Source organism: Microtus pennsylvanicus, chromosome 1 (genome assembly GCF_037038515.1).
Source record: "Microtus pennsylvanicus isolate mMicPen1 chromosome 1, mMicPen1.hap1, whole genome shotgun sequence".
Taxonomy (NCBI): Eukaryota; Metazoa; Chordata; class Mammalia; order Rodentia; family Cricetidae; genus Microtus; species Microtus pennsylvanicus.
Window position 1 is genome coordinate 40,643,254 of NC_134579.1, and position 15,982 is coordinate 40,659,235.

At 46.3% G+C, this 15,982-nt stretch overlaps 2 protein-coding genes across 3 annotated transcripts in view; one reads left to right on the forward strand and one right to left on the reverse strand.

The window, feature by feature from the left end:
• Gsk3b (glycogen synthase kinase 3 beta) overlaps positions 1 to 7,186 on the forward strand; it is a 146,904-nt gene extending 139,718 nt beyond the window's left edge. For both annotated transcript variants that reach the window (XM_075962432.1, XM_075962436.1), the window contains one exon: positions 1,633 to 7,186. In XM_075962432.1, coding sequence (XP_075818547.1) covers positions 1,633 to 1,700 — 68 coding nt within the window. In that variant the 3' untranslated portion in view covers positions 1,701 to 7,186. The remainder of the gene's footprint in view (positions 1 to 1,632) is intronic.
• Positions 7,187 to 9,265: 2,079 nt separating this feature from the next.
• Positions 9,266 to 15,982, reverse strand: part of Nr1i2 (nuclear receptor subfamily 1 group I member 2) — a 39,000-nt gene continuing 32,283 nt past the window's right edge. The window contains exons 4-10 of the mRNA XM_075962426.1: positions 15,239 to 15,372; positions 14,744 to 14,931; positions 13,582 to 13,856; positions 11,959 to 12,101; positions 11,713 to 11,829; positions 11,360 to 11,465; positions 9,266 to 10,127 (exon numbers count right to left, since the gene is read on the reverse strand). Coding sequence (XP_075818541.1) covers positions 9,983 to 10,127; positions 11,360 to 11,465; positions 11,713 to 11,829; positions 11,959 to 12,101; positions 13,582 to 13,856; positions 14,744 to 14,931; positions 15,239 to 15,372 — 1,108 coding nt within the window. The 3' untranslated portion in view covers positions 9,266 to 9,982. The remainder of the gene's footprint in view (positions 10,128 to 11,359; positions 11,466 to 11,712; positions 11,830 to 11,958; positions 12,102 to 13,581; positions 13,857 to 14,743; positions 14,932 to 15,238; positions 15,373 to 15,982) is intronic.

A 15,982-nucleotide genomic window follows, 5' to 3' on the forward strand; every position in this document is an offset into this window, starting at 1 on the left:
TAATTGGATCTTATCAGCTGGCTTTCCTTACACCAAGTGGTCCAGTAGAGAGAGTAAGGTGGAAACCATGTGTCTTTTATTTCCTAGCCTTAGAAATCGCATGCCATTGTTTTTGCAGTATCTGGTTGGCTACGCAGGTCAGTCATGTTTAGTGTGGGAAAGGACTACATTAAGAGCATAGGTGCCAGGAGGCATGAATCCCTGGTGTCATGTTGGAGGATGCTACAGGATGTTAGGATGATTCTATGCCTTCCTTCCTTTTCTCAGAACAGATTTTTTTTCTGATCATGTAACTGGAAATGAGTTTACAGATTTTTATCAGTTTCCAGTTGTATGATCACATAAGAAGGTTTGTACATTCATGGTGATCATGTAAACAGTCTTTGAATTTACTCAAGTAAGGTGAGATTAGTTTGGATTAGGTCATACACTAATGGGCTATAGCTCATGAAAGGGCATCTGAAAACTGTTAGCTATATAGGACTTTGCCAAAGAGTAAGTTGCCGTAAATGTGCAGTTTGCTGGTGTGGGTAGGCATTTAGTGCACACTTTGGTTGGCATCAGCTGGCACAGCTAGATCACATGGCCAGAGCTGTCACGGTGCTAGTTTATGTGAGGGTGTAGGGGGTGCCTCTCAAGTCCTGGGTTTAAAGATGGAGCAGCAGTTCCTGGGATCTTGTGCAGAAAGTGGGGAGCGTGTGTGGTGTTTGGTGATGATTGTGCATTTTCCGATAGTTGTGTAGAACACAGGAAATGGTACAAGAAGGATGCTTTGTGGGGACATTACAACTCTGAAGTAACCCGGGTTTTCCAGGCTTCTTCTGACAGTTTTTAATACAGCCTGTGCCTGAATCATAAAAATGAAGAAAGGTCTGGGGATCTGTTATCTAAACAGGAATTGTTGTATTGTTGGCACACCAAATGTGGATGACTGAACAGTGAATCTCCCTTTCAGCAGGTCATGTCATGAATGAAGCCTCATCCCTAGCAATTCACTGATGTCTGGGAAAGGCTCAGCGTGGCTTTAGAGAGTATGTTCTGGTTTACATGTCACCTGCCAGTGACTAGGATGTCCCCATGCCCTGGTAGTATGACTCCCCGGTCACCTTATTTATATGAAAGTAGAACTGATAGCAGCCGGGAATATTTTGAGGTAAAAGTTAATGAACTATAAAAGTATTCACATGTTGCCTGACCCCTAGTGGGTTAAATGGATGTGGGGTAGATTATTTGGGGAACTGGAAAACGAAGAGTTTAGGAAGGAAGGAAGTACAGTGGTTATGGAGTTGATAAACTGAACAACGTGCCCTTAAATAGTAAAGTGTATTCTTGGATAACTTTACCAGATACATGTTGGAGCATAGCTCAAAATCTTTAGCTAGTTTCCCATCTGTGTGACTCCAAACTGAGTACTGCTGGTCCCAGCTATAGCGAACGCCTAGACAGAAACGGCTTCTGTGCCCCTGAGTCTGTACTGTGTTAAATGTACCACCACTTAGCTCCACACAGAAAGCAGCGTATCAGCTAACAGCTTCAGAAGGCCACGGCACTGTGTGCGGGTGGAGCAGTGTACTTGTGCTCTTTGTGGTATCATAACATTGCTCACGCTCTCTCGGGACTTTGGATTTGCAGATACTAATGCTGGAGACCGTGGACAGACCAATAATGCCGCTTCTGCATCAGCTTCCAACTCCACCTGAACAGCCCCAAGTAGCCAGCTGCGCAGGAAAAACCAGCAGTTACTTGAGTGTCACTCAGCAACACTGGTCACGTTTGGAAAGAAAATTAAAAAGAGGAAAAAAACAAAAACAAAAAACCCTGTTCATTTTAGTGTTCAATTTTTTTATTATTGTTGTTCTTATTTAACCTTGTAAAATATCTATAAATACAAACCAGTTTCATTGTATTCTCACTTTTAAGGAGATCCAAGGGGCGGGAGGGTTGGGGTGGGGGGAGGAGCAGAGCACTAGAACACACAATCTCTCCCACGACAATCTTTTCTTTTCTTTTTTTAAATCAGATGTCTGCTATTGTATACCTTAAAGACCAGACTCCTGCCTCATGCCCCCACCACAACAGAAGAAAACCTGTTCTGTGCTGGTTTATTTTCTGAATTTGTTTTCTTTTAAAGTCTGGTGTAGGACTTTGATACAGTGCACAGCTTGAAATTGGTTGGGAGCTTAGCAGGTGTACTCAACAGGGACTTAATGTCACCTGTAAATGTATACATAGCCTCGGGTATTTGAAGACTTGCCTTTGGCAGGTTGATGGCAGGTGTGACAGACCAAAAAAAAAAAGAGAGAGAGAGAAGAAATGTGTATTGTTCATAGCCCAGGGAGGTCACTAAAGTCTGAAACTTATAAGGAAAGATTTGTGATTGGTTATTTAAGGTTTGTTTTGCTCTTGACCAGTGCAAGTGTTGCAGATGCTGGCTTAGGAAGGCTGCAGGGAGCCACAGCTGCATGCCCTGGGGTGGATCTTGGTTCACCTGACCAAAGGCTGTCTGCATAACTTGATGCTGTTTTGAGGTGGTGCCCTGATACGAGATTGGAGATGGTGGTAAGCCAGCAGCTCTGGGTGCATCAGAAGGCAAATGACAGGAAGGCAGCAGGCCAGGGGCAGATCTCACCACTGTGAATGAATTTGTCCAGAGTTTTCTAAAGTTATTTCCCTTAGAAAAATACACTTGAGAGAAGACATTGTAGCTAAATAATGTGAACTGTAACAGTCTACTGCTTTATTTTTCATATTTTAATTGAAAATCAAGCTTGCAAGACTTTCCATGTTCTTAAACATAGTTCTAATTTTAAATCCAAATTTAGACTGTATATTTAATTTCTGCTTTTTAACATCATGCTTTTTAAATTTATTTATTGATGCATGTCAGATAGGCCATTATGATTTTAAGTGGTAGGCATATTAAAAACCACACATCAAAATGATAAAGTCACCTGTACCTGCTGACTTTATAGGAAAACTGATTATATCAATGTGTGTATATATATGTTATATATACATATATTCAATACTGCCTTTTCTTTTTGTCTATAATATCAAAATTGACTGACTGAATCATGAAAAGAATGTTCCCTCAATCATTAAGAGTTTTGTTTTAGTTTTCTATGTTTATCAATGAATGGTGTAAGAATCAGTCTCTTGTTATTTGAAGACAAAGCAATATTCCTTGGAAAGCAAGGAGGATTGAAGGATTACGTTTGAGTGAGGAACAGAATTCATAACTAGTTTGTTGATCCTTTTAAGGTTGGTATCTTTGTGGGCCTTATATACTCTAAAATGAACCTTGGTGCTTATGGGCCATTACTTGACCTATGAATCTTTAAGGCACAATCAGTTACCTTTCACATTTAAAGATCACTTGAGTGATGGCCACCTTTCCTTCCTCCCTCTCCTTCCCCGGTGTCTGCTAAGGTCAGCAAATCATGAGGCCTACAGAGCCCTTGGCTGTGTGTGGTGGCCTCCTTTTCCCTCATTACCACCTTCAGTCATTGGGGTGGGGTCCTGCCCTCCAGGTGGGTGGAAAGAAGGGTCTCTTGGCAGCCCTTGTCCAGGCCCTAGCACCCTGTCATGCCTCTTCGACCGCGTGTGTAACTCTCCAAGAGAGTTGCGCTGCCTGCCGAAATGAATCGATAGTGGAGAGACAGCAGCGAGCCATCTGACTTTTCACTCACTGTGCGGCTACGCTCTTTGGGCCACAAAAGGGGCTTCTCAAACCTCTGCTTCTATCAGAGTTCACAAGAAAGGAAGCATGCTTAGTCAAACCAAATCAAACAAATAGGCTTTTACTTTCTGTGAAGTGCTTCCGAGAGATAGAGTTTGAAAGAATTCTGAAATCAAAGTATTTGACAGCATAGTTCCTAGAAGGGGTGACTTGGAAGGCCGTTTTCAGAAAGAATTTGTAAAGAGTCTGAATAAGTGGTTCTGTGGCCTAAGAGGGGAACCTGCTTTCAGATAAAACTGCCCAGCCAGACACAGACACTACTCTGGACTTGGTGTACTTGCTAGAGTCCATAAAAATTAGTGCTTGCTTTTAGCAAATACTCCCCACCGCCCAGATGGGGTAAGAGAAGAGCAAGGTTAGGTGCTTTTCTCTAACCTGTGTGTGTGCGTGATGTGTGTTTCTGTGCGTGTGCATGCGTGATTGTGTGTGTGTGTGTGTGTGTGTGTGTGTGTGTGAGAGAGAGAGAGAGAGAGAGAGAGAGAGAGAGAGAGAGAGAGAGAGAGAGAGTGTGAGGGCTGAGGTGCACGATTTTTCTTTCTCAAGGATCATGGCAGGATCACAGAACTTATACAAGTGAGATCCAGGTGTCTGAATATCTTTTTGTAAATAATAATAATTAAAAGCTCCTCACCAAATTCAAGCTTGTATATTATATTTTCTTTCGATGTTTTTAAATTTAAGTTTTATTGTTTTGTATGTAAATATGTGGACCCAGGAACTGTTATTAATGAGCAAAAAGTTACTGTTCAGGGCAGTGATTCTGTTTAATAACCAGACAAAAATGTAGACGAGCTTTTTAAAGCCATATAGTTTTGACTCTGTACAGTAGGTACCGGCCTGTATTATTGTAACAATAACTCTAGCAATGTATAGTGTATCTATATAGTTTGGAGTGCCTTCGCTTCTGTGTGTTTGGTTTGGTTTTGTTTTGTTTTTTAATTGACTTCCTTTATCCATGTGTCCCTGTCAGTCCCCTTTCTGTCTGAAGTTACAAGGTAACAGCACCTTTGCCCCCTCCACAGTTTGAGTAGGGGAGAGGAAACTGTGTTTGAAATCTCATTTCATTGTAGCCTTGCCTTTCTTTGGTTCTGGGTGTGTCTGTCTCCTCCTCAGTAACAGCGACCGGTTTCATTTCACACTTAGTCCATGCAGGGACTTGGTAGAGCGCAGGGAGTCCTAGAGCTGGAGGATGTCAGATCGATTGGGTTTTGCTCATCTTTTCCTCAAGCCCTAAAGCGGGCCTTGCAGCAGATTGGGAAGATCCCACGCTCACTCTGCCCCACCTACTGCCCTCCCAGCCAAGAGAAAGAGACATCGGTTTTGTTTGATTTTGAAAAAGAAGTCACGCTGTCTTGGTGGCATTTGTTTTTTGGTATGCCAGTGGTCTGGGTGCCCTGGTGAAGTTGTTGGCAGCTGCTGTACCATGTGCTGTGCTGGTGAGGACTGTCAAGTGGACTCTGAACCCATTCCTCCCTCCTGCCATCTTGTTGGGTGAAGCATCATTTTAATTTCTTTTTTGAAAATCAGTTTCCTAACTGTGCCTAATATGGCCTTTTGAAAGAAAAAAAAAGTATTCATTTTGCCACCAACTACTTTGTATGTCTTGAATAGAAGAAGGAAAACAAAACAAACAAGCCACTACCGAACCAAAGGTTGCTATTTTTGAGACATCGTGTGTTTATTGCACATGGCAGAAGACTGCACCTTCTTTCCCATAACATTCTGTGTTGTTTTTTACTTAAGTCTTTAATTCTTTTAGACCCATTTATTAGGTTTGTGTTTTAGCAAAGTGTATCTACCTGGTCTTCCTGTCCACACCAATACAGAGGTCCTGAGAGGACTGTGTTCTCTATCCCTGTGGATGTATAAAGACACTGGCAATTCTGTTACATTTCCCTTCCCTTTTAAGGGTTTTAACTTTGGAATCTTCCAAAGGAAGTTTGGCCAGTGCCAGATCTCCCAGAGTTGGGGTTTTTGTTTTTGTTTCTTTTTTTGTTTTGAATCAAAATTGTGTCTGGTTCCTATTGACACTACTGATTGTTCTCATCACAGAGATGAACACGTTTCTCCCCTGTATGGAAAGTGAGCATCCTTTATGGTGAAACCTGTCTTTTCTGGTAAAAACTGAAGCCACTGAAAATAAAGAAACAGCTAGAAGCACAGGAGAGTCCCAGACCGATGTCTCCTTGGAGAGTCTTGGGAAGTGATCCCTGGGGTCTGGGGCCTTTTCGCGGGGCTATGCCATTTTATTCAAGCTTGTTGTTCCATTGTGTATCTCCACAATACAAACAAAATGACAGCCAGTACATAAGGGGTTAGCTTGACAAAGTAGACTACCTTGTGTTAATTTTTAATTTTTTTTCTTACTATATCTGTCTACAGGCAGATACAGATAGTTGTATGGAAATGTGCTTGCCTGTAATATTTGCATTTATAAATGTGTTGCCGATGGATCACTTGGGCCTGTACACATACCAATTAGCGTGACCACTTCCATCTTAAAAACAAATCTAAACAAAATTTATTATTATTATAATATATATATATATATAAAGGACTGTGGGTTGTATACAAACTATTGCAAACACTTGTGCAAATCTGTCTTGATATAAAGGAAAAGCAAACGCTGTATAACATTACTACTTGAATGCCTCTGTGACTGAATGTTTTTTTTTTCATTTTAAATATAAACTTTTTTGTGGAAAGTATGCTCAATGTTTTTTTCCCTTCCCCCATTCCCTTGTAAATACATTTCGTTCTATGTGACTTGGTTTGGAAATAGTTAACTGGTACTGTAATTTGCATTAAATAAAATGTAGGTTAGCCTGGAAATGAAATTAAAATTCACAAGTGTGTGGTCTTTATTTCAGTGCCCACCCCTCTTTCTTTACTCTGCCTACTTTGCCATTGCAACATATAGTCACGTCACCATCTCCTCTCCTCTAACTGGGGAAACATGAGTCTTTGCTACGAACGCACAACTCTCATTCTTTGAAATGACCTTGCTCTGATGTATAGACAGGAGGGGCAGCTTCTGGCCTGGAAACCCCTGGACTTAATGTAGAGGACGTTCTGCAGATACTGCTATGGAAAGAAGATGTCCCTGGAAGGGACAGTGGTTAAAACGTGTGTTAGCTGCTGTCTTTGGTTACTGTGTCCATGGTTTGGTGTGACTGTATTTTCTTTTCTCTTCCGTCTTATTAGTAATGGTCTTTGGGAGTCTCTGTAAAACATGAACACCATGGACAGTGGGTCTGTGTCACCCATATAACCAACACGTGTTTGAGGCTGCTCATTTCCAGTACTGGATAATGTATGTTAACATGTTATGTCTCTTAGTGCAAACAGAAACACCCGGTTTTTTTTAGGGCTGGCTCGTTGTCAGGCCTAAAGCTTAGATTTAAGGTCATGTGACTGCTGCTTAAATAAAGACAAATTTATATTCGATTGAGTGTGGCCTTTTATTTAGTGGGCTAGTTCTATTAACATTTTTAGAAGGAACTCACTGTGGTGCCACCTGCCTATAATTCCAGCACTGGCAGAAGTGGGGAATGGGGCTGGGTCAGCAGGGGGATGGTCTCCATCATTTTTGGGTCCTACCGTTGCCATTTGGGTTGGGACTATAGGACCTGAAAGGTTCTTTATTCCTGAGTCCTTCCAGGTATAGTGCTGAACAGGACAGCAGCAGGGCTAGTCTTTCTGAGCACCTTGCGCTGTTAGAGAGCTGTGGTTCTGGGAAGAAAAGCAACCTGAGTGAATTGAAACTGCTCTACTGACTGGTGAGCTACCTGGAGCTGGGGTTGCCAGTTAATGGTGGCTTAGGGGTGGGTGGGTTGGTTTTTAAGTCTCTCTTCTTCCCAGAAAGCAAGGGTCACTCCTGGGCCTCCCGCATGTAGATTTGTCACTCAAGACAGTGGCTGCTGAGTGGTTCGTGCGTGATGGGCGAGCCAGAGGCCTACAGTGGCTCACAGATCTTTTCTCCTGCACTTTAGAAATCGACCAATCCCCTCTTGAGTGGGGAACCAGAAAAAGAACTGTTGACACCAAGATGCCTAGAAACCAATACTTGCTACTGCTTGTTCAGAAGCTCGGGGAGGGGGCTGAAGAGGAAACCAGACGTTGGAGAGCAGGAAGATTGGCTGGACCTCTGAATCTTAAAACTCAGCCATGGTGCTAAGAGGGTATATAACCTGTCTGCACTCTTTTGTGCTGCCCACCGTGAATCGGACACATTCTTGGAATACGTGTTTACTGTCTGTGATTCCTGTGCCCTTGCCAGTTTAGTGTTCAGGGCACTGCCTGGGTGTTTTAAAAATCAGCTAGGATAGGGAGTGTATTTTGTATTACATCTTAATCTTAACCTCACTTCTCTGACCCCACCCACGTCAAACTACTGTCAGGCTTTTGAATGAGTAGCACCAAAGGTAACTTCCCACAGGAAGAAGAGATGCCTGTGTGGTTTATGAATATAGTTGAATAGAGTCTAGACTTCCAAATGAGAAATGTATTGCTAGTTATAACTAAGTCTTTAGTTATCCCAAATTTCAAAGAGTGAAAGCTACATTCATGAGTTTGCTGCAAGGGCTTCATGTTCTCCCAAACACAGATGCTTTCTTTATGTCTTTGTGTAGAAATGGGGGTGGTAGGGGATAAGCTTACTGTTTTGACTTCTGTACATCTGATGCCAGTACGGTTTGGCCTGTTTGTAAGATGGCTAGAGTCAAGTAATTACCTGTTTGTTAAAATTCAATTACTTACAACTTGCTTTGCAACCGAGTATTTTCACACATTTAAAACTTTGGTTACTACATTTATATTATGGTATGTATATATTTTTATATGTAATAATCAAGCACAAAAGCTAATTAGGTGAATAGCTCATTGTTATGTCGTAAAGGCAGATGGTCAGGCTTATAAAGGGCAATGCTGAACTCAGCAGAGTACAGCTGTGTATGTGTGCTTTGAGATCTGGGAAAGATCTCTGTTTCCCCAGACTGCCCTGTATTCTAACCTCAGTCTCACCTGGCTCTGTTTTTTTATTTCGGTTTTCTCATTCTCACATTTTTTTTTTCTTTCCCAGAAAAAAAGGTCAAAAAGTAGGGGCTGGAGAGATGGCTCAGCGGTTTAAGAGCATTTGGTTTTCCAGAGGACCAGAGTTCAGTTCCGAGCATCCACATCAGGTGGCTCACAACCACCTGTAACTACAGCTCCAGGGAATGCAGCGCCCTCTTCTGGCCTCCTCAGGCACCCGTACACACACACACACACACACACACACACACACACACACACACACAGAAAATAAATCTTTTTAAAAATAAGTTTTATATCTCTACCCAGAATTTCATTACTGAAATCCTCTTGTCTTGATCTTACGTTCCTAAGCTTGGAATACCTTGTGTGGCTGTAGGCATAGCTGTGAAGAGGCATGACAGCTCTACAAACTATTACAAATGAGGCAGATGCTTCCATACACTTCAGCTTTGAGGATCCGAGTGTACTTGGGAGTTCGGTGTACACAGGTAATTCTGCTTTCACGTGTTTATTGTCTGTCACTGATGCCTTATCATAGGTAACCCCAGTGCTCCATCTTGGGAACAAGCCAGACCCTGGGGAGCAGATGTACCCACACTAAGTCCTGTACAGGTCCCCACAGCCACAGTTCCCACCCCTTCCTCAACAAGCACCTTGCATTCGGAATCAGAACCCACATAAAGCTTCCTGACTGTATATCATGTGCCTGTCCACATTCTTCGTGAACTCTGAGGTTGGGATCCACATCTGAGCCCACGCTGTATCCCCTACAGCAGTCGGGTTGTTAGTGATTAGCAGTGTTTGCTCAGATGCAGGACCTGAGTGATGTGGCCAGAACAAGGTCAGGACCAGCTCCTGGCTCTCAGCAGTGGCACTGACGAGCCTGATGCTGAGCTGAGGTGCAGAGGAAGCTTGGGGGCTAGGAATGTGTGGGTATGTACACCCTTACATAACCTGACCTGCTCCCTTTCCACCCGACACTAGAATTTAGTGGGATTCAGAGATTTCTTCCCACGCACAAGGATGGGGCTAACCTAAAAGGCCAGTGCTTGCCACAGGCTGAACTTGGGGCTTCATGTCCTCTTCCTGCCAGCTGCAGTCATAAGGCATTGTTGGCGCTCAGTGTGTCCGTCTGTCTAGCCCTAGAAGTGACAATACAGAATGCCTGGATCTGCCTGTCCCATGAGCTCTCTGCCCAGGGGTAGCCACTCAGCCGTCTGTGCTGCTGAATAACTCCTGCATGAGGGGGGTGGCAAAGGGGTGCGTGTCTTGAATGCGCAGCAGCTGCTGGGTCTGCTGGGCGTTGATGCTGCGCAGCTCAGTGAGGACACCCATAATCTTCAGGAACAGGAACCTGTCGGCAGCCAGAGAAGTAGGGGCTTCAGTCCACCCTTCCCGTCCCACCAGACTGACCCTCTTCTGAGAGCACACAAATTCAATCTTAGAAAAATCCAAGCTCAGCCAAGCAAGATGTGGAATTCCTGCAGCCTTTGTGTGAGAAGGCAGAAGCTGCCATCTATCTACCTTTCCTCTTCCCACCCCTGCCACCTTGAGTTCTGCACACGGAGACCTCCGTAGAAAGTTCAGACCTTGCAGGTGGCAAATTCATAGATTAATATGGAGGTGAGGGGAGTCGTCATCTTGGTCAATCTCTCAGCTGAGGCAATACGGCTAGGACCCTCAGGCTGGATTCCTGTCCTACATCTCTTGCTGCATCCAACATCTGAACACACTTACCTTGATCTCCCCAAGATAGGTAAGGAAACTATCACCTTCACCCTCCTTGCAGAAGTAACTGAGCAGATAAAGATGTAACCACCCCCATACCCCACCCCACCCCCAGCATCCCAGGATACTGAGCAGGCCAAGCAAAGAGCAGATCTTCAAGTTCATGCTAGAATACCCAAGACTGGCCTTAATGCTCAAAGCCTTAGGCACATTGTCATCAGGGTTGTTGCTGTCGGCATGCCTGTGGTCATGGACTGGGCACTAGGACATGGGAATCCGAGGGCTGGCGAAGACATGGGAAGCTCTTAATCATGCCAGTCTCCAAACAGGTTTTCTTGACAAGCCTGAGCTTTGATAATCTTCTAGCTGCCAGGCTCTAGCCCTCCACCCTGTGGGATCCTGGGCATCGCCTTGACTCCCTTATAGCATGGTGTTGGTATCCACCTCAGGGGAGTGTTCTGAATGTTATGGGTTATAATATACATAATATGCATAGGCTTCTTGGCCCTGAGGTGGACACTTGGGTATCAGTAGTAGCTATTACAGATGAACTGTCATTATGAGTGGTTTCACTACAGTTACTGTCATGGTGGTTGCTACTGGTCTTCTTTAGAAGACCCTATGGGAGAGACAGAAGAGTCAGGCTTCCCACATCTTGACAGAAATGTAGGAAACCCTGGACAGACAAGTATCCCTTCAGGTAGACTCAGGCTAGAAGTCTCAGTAAAGTGACAAAACAGTCCCAGAGCCTTGGTCATCGGAAGCTTCCCCAGGCATGGTAGGGGCTTAGAAATCAGGCCCAAAGTGAGGCAGCAAGAAGGCTCCCCCTCGTATCTGCCCCTCCCTGTTCATCCTCACCTGTGGGCAGGATATGGCCGGCTGCACTCAATGTAGGCCTTCAGGGTGAGGGCAAATCGCTCCTGCAGCTGGTCCACCACACTGCGCTGCACCACACCAGGACGGTCTGAGAAGGGAAGGGAAGAGAAAGGAAGGCATTGTGGTGCCAGGCAGGGCAGAGAGGGATAAAGAAAGCTCAGTCCAGCCCAGGATAAAGAAACGGCTGGCCGACCACCCCAAACAAGAAGACAGAAGACTGCAGTCTGCCTGTGCAGTGGGAAGCAAGGCTTATGGTGGCTGAGCCCTTCCCTGGGCAGGGAACTGCTGCCTCCTGCAGATGACTGAAGGGGCCAGCAGCTGGGGGGAGCCATCACCTGGGGAAAAGAGGGAGATGGCCTGCATCAGCACGTACTCCTCCTTGTGCAGCTGCAACTTCTTCAGCATGCAGTGGAATTTCATCAGCGGATCCAAGAGAAGTTTCTGGAAGCCACCTGGGGGTGAGTATAGGGTAGACAGCCAGCACCTCAGGAGCCTGCCTCAAGAACTCAGGCTTCCCTCATCACCCAGTCTCCCTCGGCTGTTGTCTCCCTCCCTCCCTCTGCCAGGCATCTCTCAGGCACCATCAGGATCTTCGAAGCAGTAGGCCAGCCGACCGCACTCCCAGGTTCCAGTCTCTGTGTCGAACATCGTGTTGAACCTCAGTAGGCACATCTCAAAAGTGGCTCCCTTCAGCAGGGAAATCTGGTCCTCAATGGGCAGGTCCCTGGCAGTAAGGACAGGAGGTGATGACGGCTCCTAGGCGGGCTGTCCACAGGCTGGTACCAGTCCCCAGCTCATAATCCAAAAGTTGGAAGAGAAAGAGATGGACTAGCCTCCTTCTGAGGATGCAGTTCCTTCCAAGTTACCTCTAATCTCTCTCCCTCATAACCCAGGCCATCAGGTTACTTTACCCACTGAGGTCTTCTCTCCACCCCCAGGAACGCTCCATGCTTCCTTAGCTCTGTGTCCAGGACCCTTACAGACCGCCCTGTCTCTTCCAACATCCTAGACAGTCTCTGACCAACATTTGATGTATGGGTCTTCCTTGCTAGCCTCATAAACTTTTGCCTCTGTGTGCCTACCGACAATGATTGCCCCTTTAAGTAAACCCTGGTAACTTTTCAGGTCAAGAAGTGTCTTCCCTTCCCAGAAGTGTTTCTAGAGAGCAAAATCCTGCACATGGCACACCTTGCACTGATATTGAGTGTCATACATGTTCCTAGCTGTTTCCAGTGACAAAAGACCCAGTGTCCCATTCCGGCCATCTGCTCTGCCTGACGCTGTGCTCCTTGCATGTGTAATTCATCCCCACTTGCCCCCATTGGGCAAGGCAAGGTGGAGGACACTGGGCATCACCCCTAGCACCACAGACTGCATGCTATGGAGTGCTGGTTCCCACTCCATCAGGTCTCAGGTTCTCTTGCTGACACCATCTGTCATGGTCATTGTCTCCATGCCCAGCTCTAGGGAGATGCGGTTTATGGATTACAGGAGCGGCTACCCTCCCCATGGCCTACTTGATACCAGACAGTGGAAACCCCACATCTCTCTTCTATGTACTTCCCTCCTTGTCCTTCCAACTTAACTTTTAGTCTGCAAATGTCCAATCATAGTTTCTGTCCTCATGGGGAAATGTTCTTCAGATTTTTTTTTCATCAGCCCTGTGTGGTAGCTTGAATGTGATTGGTCCCCATAAGCTCATAGGAGGTAGCACTTCTAGAGTGTGGCCTTGCTGAAAGAAGCATGGCACCATGGGAGCAGACTTTGAGGTCTGCTATGCTCAAGATACCACCCAGTGTCTCAGTTCACTTCCTGTTGTTGCCTGGGCAAAAGGTAGAACTCTCAGCTACCTCTCCAGCACCATGTCTGCCTACACACCCCATGCCCCACCATGATGACAATGGCCTGAACCTCTGAACTGTAAGCCTCCCAATAACATGTTTCCCTTTATAAGAGTTGCCATGGTCGTGGTGTCTCTTGACAGCAATAGAAACCCTAACTAAGACACCCTACAAGGTTGCTATGATCAGTTCCCATTCCAAAATGGGAAAGCTGACTGTCCCTCAGCAACAGAACTAACGAACCATATAGACTTTGTACCCCAGTAGCAATGGTCCCCCGGGGCAGAGACATCACAGGGTCTTTTGACCCCAGCTTCGTGGGACTTTACCACAGATTACATCCATTGTTCCCTCAAGACCTACCTGAAGTAGGAGATGACCTTGGCGAAGTTGATGACACCCTTGAACATGTAGGTTGACACGTCTGCCAGGTGTGGCAGCAGAGGGATGATCTCTTTGCCGTCGCTCTTGCAGGGAGGTTGGTAGTTCCAGATGCTGCCGTCCTCTCCCCGCAGCTTCAGAGAGATCTTCATTGGAACGGAGTCTTTCATGATTTGGCTCCACGTGGCATGGTCTTCCAACAGAGAAGCCGGCAGAAACTCTGGGAGCTCGCAGCCATTGTTAAACACCGCAGGCAGCTAGGATAAAGAGTAGGAGGCAAAGAGGGGAGGTTGTGTGTTGTCACAGACAAGTCCCCACATAGGCTCCTGATGACCAGCTGCAGTGTGAGAAACAAGATCATAGCCATGACACTCAGGTGCCCTTGTCTGACAGGCGGTGTTCTGTGAATTAATAGCCATAGTCCTGCATGGCCAGTTTGAAGGGTGAGGGAGGCCTCCCTGCCTAGTATGTCCTAAGCATCTCCCTTTTTTATCTAGGAGACAGAGTAAGAGTTTGGAAACTGTCCATCAGCAGTTCTCAACCCGGAGGTAGTGTATCAGATATTTACATTACCATTCATAACAGTAGCAAAATTATAGTTATGAAGTAGTAAAGCATTTTATTGTTGTGGGGCAACACATGAACTGTATTAGAAGGTCGCAGCATTAGGAAGGTTGAGAACCACTGCTTTAAATGGAAACATAGATACTGGCGGCTAGACCATTCTTTGCTGGTGCAGTCACCTGAACTACTTGTGACAATCCTGGAAGAGGGAGGGGTGACACTGGGAGTGAAGACAGAGCTAGCCAACAAATGCCCATTCTGGAAGGCCATCCCCCTTCCGGTCCTGGTCTCACAACACTTCAGTGTGGGCAGCATGCCTGCCTCCACTATCCTCACCCGGCTCCTACCTGCTGCGGGCAGAGAGTAAAGATTCCCCAACCTGAGTTGGCCGGGGAATGACCAAAGGGTTTCTCACCCCAGAGTTTGGGGTCAGGGGAAGAATTTTGAGATTTTTCCACTTCTGGCCAGTTCTCAGAGAATCGTGATGCAGACCACCACAGCATGAGCGACCTCGGAAAAGTGACTCAGTACTGAGGAGCTGGCATAGCCATGGGCATTTGTCACAGCTCTAAGCCCCTACCCGGAAATCCTTGAAGTGGGAGAAAGTGGTGTCAAAGGTTTTCATCTGAGCATCCATCAGCTCCTGGATCAGCGCCTGCTGCTCTTCAGTCAGCCCCTGCCCCCCAGATGGTGGAGCCTCGATCTTTTCCCTCTTCTTCCTCTTAATCAAGGCCCGCCTCTGCTCCACAGCGGCATCCGACATGATCACTGTGAGTTAAAGAAGCAGATTCAACACATGTGCCCCTTCAGGGTCGTACTCCCCAAGCCCCCATACATCACTAGAGTTACAAATGGAGACAAAGAAACCGTGCAGTGAGAGCTGAGAGAAAAAGAGGACACAGCCCTGGCAGGCAGCTCCCACCACACTTCCTGCAGCAGAGAGCCCGTGTCCGGTATCTCTGAAGTCCCACAGGCTCCCAAATACACACGAGCTCAGGGCGTACCATGGCGCCTCAGCTGTCTGGAGCCTGTCCCAGTCCACCGAGCCTGATCCCCCTGCCCTGCCGCCACTCACTCTCCTTCTTCATGCCACTCTCCAGGCACTTGCGCAAACGACAGGCCTGGCACTGCCGCCGTGTCTTCCGGGTGATCTCACAGGTCCCCTTGCGGAAGGGGCACCTCAGCCGGACATTGCGCTTCATAGCTCTTCTGTGGGACAAGAAAGAGCATTAGGGGCACCGACGTGGGATTCCCCTCTGTATGCTGTGATTACCAGTAATGAATAAAGAAAACTGGCTTGGCCTGATAGGGTAGAACTTAGGTAGGCAGGGAAAAGTAAACTGAATGCAGGGAGGAAGAAGGCGGAGTCAGGGAGTAGCCATGGAGCTGCCCCCAGAGACAGGTGAGCTGAAACTTTTATGGTAAGCCACCACCTGGTAGGGATGCACAGATTAATGGAGTGGGTTAAATTAGATGTAAGAGTTAGCAAATAAAAAGCTAGAGCTAATGGGCCAAGCCATGATTTAATTAATACAGTATCTGGGTGCTTATTTCGGGTTTGAGCTCCCAGGCAGCAGCCTCTTACAGGGCACTCAGCTCCTGGGCCAGGCGCTAGAGGCCATACCACCTGCCTCTCCAGCCCTTGCCCGCGACAGACAGGACAAACTAGGGATTTTACAGAACGTGTGTAGGCTGGCATTCTACCCCAAAGTCTGGGACTCAGAAGAGGAGACCTCTGAGATGATTCTGCAGACAATGAGACTTTCTTTTTATGCGTACCTATAGCCCCGGAGCCTCTTTCCAGGACAAGTCAACTGCT